This window comes from Lolium rigidum, chromosome 6 (genome assembly GCF_022539505.1).
Source record: "Lolium rigidum isolate FL_2022 chromosome 6, APGP_CSIRO_Lrig_0.1, whole genome shotgun sequence".
NCBI classification, from domain to species: Eukaryota; Viridiplantae; Streptophyta; class Magnoliopsida; order Poales; family Poaceae; genus Lolium; species Lolium rigidum.
The window spans coordinates 35,335,827-35,346,567 of NC_061513.1; the positions used below are offsets into that span (position 1 = coordinate 35,335,827).

The 10,741-nt window shown below is 42.6% G+C and overlaps 1 protein-coding gene across 1 annotated transcript; it reads left to right on the forward strand.

Moving 5' to 3' along the window:
- The first annotated feature begins 4,308 nt into the window (after positions 1 to 4,308).
- LOC124665417 (probable esterase PIR7A) lies at positions 4,309 to 9,455 on the forward strand. Its single transcript, XM_047202830.1, has 3 exons — positions 4,309 to 4,814; positions 4,911 to 5,048; positions 9,128 to 9,455. Exons 1-3 carry the CDS (start codon positions 4,443 to 4,445, stop codon positions 9,413 to 9,415), a joined length of 798 nt encoding a protein of 265 aa, XP_047058786.1. The 5' UTR covers positions 4,309 to 4,442; the 3' UTR covers positions 9,416 to 9,455.
- Positions 9,456 to 10,741: the final 1,286 nt, after the last annotated feature.

The window sequence follows — 10,741 nt, forward strand, 5'->3', positions numbered from 1 at the left end:
GACACCAGCCTTGAATACTTTGGAGGACGGTGAGAACGAGCCGAGCGCGGTCTCGGGGAACTACCAGAGGGATTCAGCTATCATCCTTGAGAGTTTCCGTCGATGTTTTATTGTCGAGAGTTTCCATCGATGTTGTCTCGCTGAGAGTTTCTGCCCATGGCCCAGAGTTTCCACATATGTCGTCTCGCCGAGGGTAGTCTAGGCTTGAGACCTTATTAATGGATCCTCCTCTCTTGATCGTGATTTGACACGGGCTTATTAGGGACGACCAATGACATATATATAACTTTGAAGCAGGCCGACCTGGCTATCTAGGGTATTTTGATCCGCAATAGACTTTGTTTGACGTACGTCACGTAGCTATGCTTTTTTTAATCCGGATCAGAGTTCGTTGGATGGTCGCTGTGCTCTGGCAGGGAAGCTCCAACGACCGAAAAAGAGGCTAACCGGACGGACGAAAGCGCACTCGTGGCGGACGAAGGCGCACTCGTGACGGACCAAACCACGGAAACACTATTTTCTTTATTATTAGGTATAGATGACGTGAAATATCTAGATAGATACATTCATAAGTGTATGCAAAAATCCCGGTAAAAAATACTTTAAATTTTAGGAAATACAAAAAAGACAAATTTTGGACAAAGGGATACACGGTTGCAATACTATTTTACTACCATTTCCTGTCAGAAATTTGTCTTTTTATATTGTTCAAAATACAAAGTATTTTTTATGGGACTTTTTTGCATACACCCCAACTGTATATATCTATCTATATATTTAATGTCATAATTTTTTGAAATGGAAACGTGAGATTTTAAAATTTTAAAAAATCTAAAAGTGATGAGAGCATTGGTGCCCATGTGTCAAAGTCACTTTCCGCATAAAGAGGTCCTAGGCTATTTTTTATATTTCAAAAACATCATAGTTTGAGGAAAATGCAGTATTAATACCATTGTTTCTAATCATTGCCAAATAAATAACAATATTTTTAATTGTGGTATTGTACAAGGCTCTCCAGATTCTCTAACTTGGTTAAGCCAAGTCAGAGAGCTACGATACCCTTGACTTGGGCTGATTTTTAACCGCTGGATCTAAAATGAACACCCCATATCTCATGTTACAGTGTAGCTATAGGATTACCCAATTACAAGGTTGATTGCTACATTACCATTGCGATAGTACCTCGCTACAATATTTAGCTACAGTGCCTAGATCTTGCCCTCCATTTGCGATCCAACGACTCACGTGCCAAGTCAGGGCACTCTTAAGAATACTTTACTCTCATTGCCACATTTTCCCAACAAAATATAAATGAACAAATGATTTTTTATAAGGTAAACAAAACTGATGTTACTTTTCAGTGAAGCATACCTGAAATAACATCAAATATAGCACCAATAGGATTGGATGTAGTCATCAATACCATGTTAGCGGATATAGAATTTCATGTGGGGTTTGCTTCTCCTTCTATTGTGCCCATAGGTGCTGGACAATTGCCCACATGGAGTGCCCATTGTATGAATTTAGCAAGGTTATGAAAACAAAATCAGCGGGGACTGCCAAAGATGATTTAATAGAATTACCAATACCAGGACGACCTGCACAAAAGTGTAACTTAGAAAATATATCACAAAGAAAAAAATGTAAGAAGAAACATATCATCATCATCCACAGATCTGCTAGGTTGGTCACACGAAACATCTCTAGAGAAAATCACACCTCGATATCTATAGAAAAATAGCAGATATATGCATCTAAAGTAGCTGCCAATTTCTTAAAATCACACGCGATGGTTCACATTATACTGCATATTGATTGGATTTAATTTCCACAGTAACAAAAAGAAAAGAAATACGTAATTTGGTTACTGAATTATCTACAGCTGCTCTAGATCAACTAAGCATCATATGTAGTCTAGCAATAGCATCTACTTGAAGCTCTCTCAAGACTTAGCATATGCGCAATCAACCAAATGAAGGCATGTGTTTGGGTAGATGACCCGCTTGAATTTAATAGCTTATATATTAATTATCGATGTAGCCGTGATTTGATTAATAAAGATTGCAACAAAATCCTGCTATTTCTCTAAAAAAACAAAGTTGTGTTATATACATACATGAAAATAGCACAAAATTGATATGGAAAGTGAATTAAGACAAACAAAAGGCTTTGCATTATTCTTTGCTCATATTGATCTATTTCTTCCCTTGTTACCATGTTATCTTCTCTTCTGACAAGGAGTCCCTAGCTGCGACGATCCACGATTCCATGCCCTTCATCGTCTGCACATCTCCCTTACCGATCGGACCCACAATGCTCGATGGTTAAGTATAGTAGAGTAGGCTTTGAAGTGCAAGGGATATGCAAAAAGAAGGAGATGGGGTGCCCCAACGCAAGATGGGAGGAGGGTGGCTGAAAAAAATCCTAGGATATCTTTTTGGTGTGCCGATGGGCAGATGAGGATGTTGTAGTTTTTAGGATATGAGGTGAGGTTTCAGAGGCATTATTCGCACATCTCCCTTGGTTTCAGAGGAGGTGCTTCAAAGCTCTGCTGACTTTTAATATCATGGAGCTTGTTTTCTTTCCATGGCGCTAACGAACAAGATCATCAAACCAAGATTGGTGGAATAGCTATGATGGCCGGATCTTGGTATTGAGGTGGAATTGGCTTGACGATTCATGACTTTTAACAACGACTGGTATGTGGGGGCGACCGCACATGAGAAGTTCATAGTCTTATCTTTCAGGGTGAAAATTCAAGTTCTGGTCTTAATTGGTTGTGCCTAGCAATGTTCTTGTTGAAGGCATTGTTTTGAGAGAGATGGCTTTTTTCAACGTGAAAACCCAAGATCTATGATCGGGCGACGACAATGTTTGTGCACTATTTCCTTCTTGAAGGCGTCGCTTATGGAGAAGCTGAGCTTCTGGTATTGCGTTGGTGGTGTCAGTGTTGCTGTTTCAAGTTATGGATCTCTCTAGCGGGACCTTTCTTTTTTTTTGTATTTCTTTTCTCTTTTTTTAGTTGTGTGCATCCTTTATGTAATTAGGGCATGATGTTGTTGTAGAGGCTATGTGTAATTGGTATCTTTACGATATTAATATATGCTCTTTATCGAAAAAATAAGCCAAACATTTTTTGCAAGCTGCAACATGCTTTCAGAGTGAACTCTGTATATCCAGACAATACATCTTAACGCAATCATCAGAATAGACAATGCAAATTAGAAATTACAAAATCAATTGTGATGTTTATCATGAAAATAAGACATGATAGTAAGAAGAGAAAGTGAGAGGTCACTTTACCACACCTGAGATATGCTCCAAGCCATAAACGTTATGAACACTGATGGACTGCCTTTTTTTTTGCGGGTACTGATGGACTGCCTGAACCTGTAGTAACTCTGAAATATAAGGATTTATATAGAATTTTCATTTTACCATGAAGTCACACTGCAATTTTATAATGGCAGCATGTTCTTGACAAAGCGTCTGACCTCATGTATTTTCTGGAGAAAGGCGGGACAAAGTGAGTCCTCTCACCATGCGGGGCTGACATACAAGTGACGGGCGGTGAAGCCACACTCAGATTTCTGGAATGATTTTCTAGTGTGATCGATGATTTCAGCTAGCTGAGACGTAGCTTATATCCCAGTCACGTGTTCTATTGTTGGATTTTGTTTGTTCTTCAAGATTCGTGTTTAATGCTGTTTGTACTTTGTTTAGATCTACATTGAAACACATTGACTGAGACATAAGTTAAGTCTCAATTGACTAAGACTTAGACACACCCTAAAAATCTTGATTAGCTAGCTGCTCATTTGATTCAAAGGATTTACTAAGGAAATTTGCAGGATTATATCCAATAAAAAAAAAATTCTATGATAGCTGATTGATTTTCAGGATTGATTTTCACAAGAATTTTTTCCAAGCAATCCTTTGCACTAGATTTAATTCAGAATCTAACATCCATTTGTACCATTTTTTTTTTGAAAATCCTTGGATCTTTCTGTGGTGGAATCGAACAAATTTTAGATGATATGAATTCTTGTAAGGATTATAATGTGCATGCCATTGCAATCCTATATTTTTCTTGTTTCTATATTTTTCCAGGCATGTGAATCAAATAGATCCTTATTATTTTCATAAAAGCTAGATGGGCAGAGCCCACTTTCTAGGAAAAAAGATTTACGTGTCGGCATCAGAGCGGGACTCCTCACATGCCGTATCTCTGTTGGTTTTTTCTTGCTGGAGATAATGCTTCAGGGAAATCAGTTAGGAGTATGATTGCCACGCGTTCTCGGTCAGGTATTTGTCTGCTTACATCATTGTTGCAGTGCAGTGTCGAACCCTCGCTCCACTTCAAGAAACAGGACGGTGGCATCGTTCTCCGAGTATAGTCACTGACGTCGCAATCCCTCAGCGGAGGACGGAGGTGCAATTCAATGGAGGGGAGCAGCAGCGGCAAGCACTTCATCCTGGTCCACGGCATCTGCCACGGCGCCTGGTGCTGGTACAAGCTGGTGCCGATGCTGCGCGCCGCGGGGCACCGCGTCACGGCGCTCGACCTCGCCGCGTCCGGCGCGCACCCGGCGCGCATGGACGAGGTGTCGTCCTTCGAGGACTACTCGCGCCCGCTGCTCGACGCCGTGGCCGGCGCAGGCGAGGTCGAGAGGCTGGTCCTGGTCGGGCACAGCCTGGGCGGGCTCAGCGTCGCGCTCGCCACGGAGAGGTTCCCGCGCAAGGTCGCCGTGGCCGTATTCCTGACCGCCGTCATGCCGTGCGCCGGCACGCGCCTGGGTTTCACCCTGGAGGAGGTGAGCAATCGATCGAGCAGTGAAAATAGGCGACGTACTGGTCGTGATGATTATGGTGATGACGATAGATAATTCTCGGTGAATTAATCTTGCTAGATCTTGGGACGGATCAAACCCGATTTTTTCATGGACAGCAAGAGGGTGGTTCTCAACACCGATCAAGGCCCTCGAGCTGCAGTTGTTCTTGGCCCCGAATTGTTGGCAGCTAAACTGTACGAGCGAAGCTCAGCCAAGGTAATTATCAATCAAATTTGGAATTTTCCGATTTAGTACACGCATAGCTCCAGCCACCGTCCCCTTCTCTATCCCCAGATCGATGCCTACAAACTAGATCAGCAGTTTATATGGCTCCAAAAAGCTAAAAAAAAGTTAATAACCAATTCCACCATAGTCACGTCTGAGCTTTGTACTGTATTATTGCAAGTAATGACAGACTTGAGAAACTACATTAGGAAAAAGTTCAGAAACCAACAAGCTATCTAAAGTACATGCAATTAACAGGCTGAAACTACACCATGCACTTCAGAGTATACATCCCGAAAACGTTAGAAATTAACAAGTTATACGAAGTGCATGCAACAAGCTGGAATTACATCCTGGGCTTCAAAAGGTACATCCAAAAAAATCTCGCAAATTAACAGCAACTTATAAACCTACGCACAACAAGGTGAAACTAAACCGTGAACTTCAGAAACTACATTAAAAAATACTTTAGAAACTAAGAAGTTACAGAACATGCAATTGCCATGCTCGAGTATATCCTGAAATCCAGAAAATTCATCCCGGAAAAGTTCAAAACCTAACAGCCATAATGCACTCGACAAACCGGGACTACACCCAGAGTTCAGAAAAAATGCATCCCATTTTTTTTCAGAAACTACTAGTGCGCTAGATAAAACCCAAATAAAACCTAAAAAACCATCGTATTCATGCTGAATCTATAGAACGTTCAGAAGGCCGGCATTGGAAACTACATCCTTCGATCATCAGAAGATTATGCTGAAGCTTCAGGGCTACATCTAGAAACTACACGAACTACGTCCACCACACAAATCTTCACTCCCATATCACCTTACCTACACATCTAAAAATCAGTACACAACACATGACATAGCAGCCAAGACTTATTAATTTATTCCATTCGACTTTAATTAAACAATTGTAAACTAATCAACAACAGAAGGATTGATCTGTACATTTTGGCCAACAATTTAGTTGGATGGATGTTTAGATACAAGTCAAGAACCGATGGTCACTTCTCGTTTTCAGTATTATGCTAGTGATATGTCTCTCAAGCTTTATTAAACCATGGCGATAGCAACAACTTAATTACCACGGTTCTTAGAATCTCTCATCCAATGACGTGTTGAAATACCGAATCAGTCATGAACAAAGGGGGCACATAGCCACACCATAGTGTGTTCTAGTTATTTATCTACACTAAACTCCTAGTGAATACTGACAAGTATCCTAACAACATCGTCCTAGAAGCGGGACTTGGCGTGACAATTCTGAAAATTCATCCCAGACAGGGCTCGAACTCCGGTCATTAGGGTGCGCCACTGCGACCCAACCACTGAGCTAAGCCCACGTCATCGCAAAAACCAAAATATAGATTTTGCGTTGTCTCATATGTTCTAACATTCTATCGGCATCGCTGGAAATCAAGGCCTAGTTTTATTAAGTCTCAGTCAATCAATTTAGCTATTAGATTTATATGGCAGTTGCAAGTGGGGTCCAACTCAAAAAATTATTCACACTGTACAAATTTGTTGTTTACGACCTAAAAAATTGTTGGTCCATTATATTTTTTATTTGTTTGTGAGGTCAAAATTGTTCACCTAGTACAATTTTTTCACGAAAATAAGTTCAATGTCATAAATAATAAAATAACATGAGCCAACCGAGATTTAATAAATCTCAATCGCCTAAGATCTAGGTACGACCTATTACTATTTAGTCTACTAGGAAAATGCCCGCGCGTTGCAGCGGAACCTTTCCATCCATCGCCAACATCTCTCAAAATTTGATCGAATTTTTAATAGAACATGCCCGCTAATCTTTTTTTGGGGGATTATTCTAGTCTCTTGGATTCGGGAATATTTGCTATTTTTTTATATTCGAACCTATGAGGAAAATTCATGAACACTTACATTATCAAAGTCTCACGGGATGCATGAACATGACACCACTGTCCTTTGTGATGAGACTAAATCTAAAACTATTGTGTGTGTTCAGAGAAGAGGAATAAGAAAGTCCGACCAACAGCTGTAAAGCAGACCGAGATGTACCTGGACTCCACAGCCTGCTGTCACAGTTTTGTTGCCTCCATGCTCCTTCCACTTGCCAACAACACTTTATTTGTGCGTTGCACCGGGTGCCTTACAACGGTTTCAAACTAAATAGTGTGCATTAGTTGAAAAGAAAAATTATACAACATAAGCATCTTATTGGCTGAGTGATTTTGGTTGTATACCATCATCAGAGATATGCTCGATTAACAATTTTTGACATCTGGTTTCACTATCACATGCTCGCTCAGAACATTTCTAGCACAAGATTGTTAACTTCCCAATCATATCTAAGTAATAAATAAGTATAGCTATAGCTGCCATTTTTAAGTAATCAATAAAGGTACATCAGACATACAAACAGATCTGACCAAAAATAGGGGAAGTAACCAAATTCCATTAAAAGTAAGATTTGACTAACTATATCTACATGAGATTACTTCTGAAACATAATACGATTATCATATATATATTCTGCAGGCACTATCTACAACAATGTATCAGCAAAAGCGAGAGAGAAAAATCAAAGTAGAGGCACCGCATCCGCGCGCCTGTAGGTTGAGTAGTAGTTCAGAACCAGGTTCGCTCATATCCAGTAGAAGTAACATCCAATCACTCCCGATTTAAGCTAGCTGCTTTGTCGCCAATTCAGAGAACACACTCTGCACCAGAACATGTAGATTCTAAATATTCCAACGGTAGACTTCGATGGCAAAGCTAATTACCACGCCAATCTAGAGAGTAGAGAACAAAAACAGATGTAAAATTAGTTCACTCTGACAAGCACTTCAGTACTCGCACGAGAAGTTGGATCTGCTTAACAGATTTTGCCATGGGGTCAATTTGAGCGAGGGCCTGCACGCGAGGTGTGGCGAGCCACGGCGGACTTACCGTCCTGCTTCCGGGAGAGCACCGTATAGACTGGGGACGAGTCGTCGTCGCCGAGTGCCTCCAAAGGCGCAGTGCACATCCTAGTGAACTACCTTGCCTGACACAGTTCTCCGGCGGCCCTGCACGATCTTGAACACCTGGATCGGGAGAATCGTGGGGCAGGGCCTCTGCATCGGGCGTACACCACCTGTCCGGCTCCACCACTGCCTCTGCAAGGGCGGAAATCAATCCTGCGTCTTCTCCAAGAAGGACAGATCCAAGAAGGGAGAAACTTTTTGGCAGAAACCTTAGCTCCTTTATTATTAGGTATAGATTTACCAAAAACTAGGCCGATTCAACGATTACTAGGCCGATTAATCGCTACTAGGTGCTTGACCGTGTCGATTACCATTAATCTCTTGTGTTAATCTTTTAGCCCGATTAATCAGTCTGAAAGTCCGATTACTAGGTATTTTCTCAATTAACTACCACACTTGGTCAAAAAAGTTACAATATTTTCAATATATATCGCTAATACATGCGCTACCCCTCCCCAATAAAGTAGATTTTGCGAAGCTCCTGCTTGATTGCAGCCTCCAGTAGCTTCATTTCCACTGTTGTCAAATAGTTTCTTGCGCTCCCAGACCAGCTACTCATAGTTTTCTAGACCTCAGATACAGGAGCTCGATCACCATGAGGAGCTCGTCCAGGAACTAGAGGACGCCTTCAATAGGTTAGGTGGTTGAGGTGTAAGAGGGGTCGTACCCTAGGTAGGTTGTGGGAGAATATGAACTTCAGAGGTGAGAGGAGAAGAAGTGGAAGGAAGGAACGCGGCTTCGGCTAGTGGATCCTGATTCGCTCCTGACCTTAAATATTAGGTCATGGAGGAGAAGCGTACAAGTTTTTCTAGGATTTTAGGCTTTAGAGAAGTAGAGAGAGACATATAGAGGCTCATATACTATTACTTTTCTTATATATTTTTTTAAGTGCTAATTTGTGTAGGTTGCACCGATTAATAGCCGACTGATTAAATCAGTTAATCGTCTGAATTCCGATTAATCTCTAATCCCAAGCCGGCCGAGCACTTAACGATTACCGATTTTCTTAACATTGGATTTACATGACATGGTAATGTTGACGGTGGTTCTGCAGGATCTGGCGCTGGCCACTATGCTGATGAGAGTGGGCAGACAATTCGTGGACGACCCGATCATGCAGGATAAGACGCTGCTCACCGAGGTCAACTACGGGTCCGTGAAGAAGGTGTTTGTGGTAGTCAAGGCTGACGCTTGCATGTCTGAGGAGATGCAGCGCTGGATGGTGGACCTGAGCCCCGGCACTAAGGCCGAGGAGATCGCCGGAGCTGACCACATGGCCATGTGCTCGAGACCCAAGGAGCTCTGCGACGTTCTGCTCAGGATCGCTAACAAGTATGGCTGAGAATGAATAGTTGCCTCGATGGTCAACATACATAAGATGCTACCTTGTGTCCATTGATCGAGATATAAGACAATATTGGGGTTTCATATTTAACTGAATCAGAAATTGGATTATGTACTGTATATATATCGTGCTGCCGGCCGGCTGAGATCTTCCGGAGAGGCACCAAGATCGGATTTTCTCACTGAAAACTTAGAGAAAATTTGATTTATAGGATAGAAAAAACATAGAAATAGAAGAAGTATATGATTGGATGTCATGTCATGCCTAGTTGAATTCTATGAGAAGATGAATTCTCTTTAATTGTATCAAAATAAATTTTCCCCAGGTATGATCTAATCTTTTTTTCCTATAGAATAACTACTATATTAAAGGGTAACAAACTTCTTTTTTCTCAGAATTTTGGGGCTCTTTAAGAATTAGCATGGTTGCAACACGGTGTGTATTTTGACTGCTTTGATTTCCGGTGGTGTTTCCCAGGTTCGTTTTGGTGCTCTGTAGGATTTTTTGGGAAAACAGAAAGTTCATTTGCTGCCAACACGTGTGCAGTTGTGTTTATTTTTCTTCCCACTGCTTTGATTGTGTGTTACTCCGGGTACCTCACGTGTGTGGTTGTAGCATCCAAAACTCCACCGCATTGCATCGGGCTCGGAACCCACGGGCCAATTTGTCCCCCCTCTTCCATCTCTCCCATCTTCTTCCTCCCGATGCATCCACTGGCATGACAAGCCTCCTCTTCCTCCCTAGGTCGCTGGGCCCCTTTTCGAGTTACCGCCGATTCATCGTCTGTGCCATACCCGGTCGGCCGCCCCCGCGTTGCCTTGGCTGACGCTCCAGTAGGGAGGTCAAGCTGGACGGACGACAGTCCATGCACTCAGATGAAGTCGTTCTCCATGTCTCGCGCGGCCCACCTCCTCCGCCGCACAATACTAAGAAGACGGCGAGACAGCCGCATCGGTGGTCGCGATGACGATTTTTCACCAGGAGACCTAGATCTTCACGCATTGAGAATGGAGACGTCAGCACGGGGTCTGAGCGGCGCGGGCGCCCGTGAGGCCTGCTGTCGAGTGTCGACACCTGCGGCAAGGACCAAAACATCTCAACATCCATTGGCGAGGACCGCTTCCTCCTTCCTTCGTTTTTTTTTTCTCTCTCTCTCTGACCTCACCTCCTCCTCGCTCTCTCATCCTGCGGCGCAGGCGTCGACGACGGAGATGGCGGCCTCGACCACATCCCCAACAGAGACACCAGCGGCTGCGCCGTGATAGAGAAGGAGCGGGTGCCGCAGTCATCGCGCAGTCTTTCCGCAGGTACGTTCGCCTCACT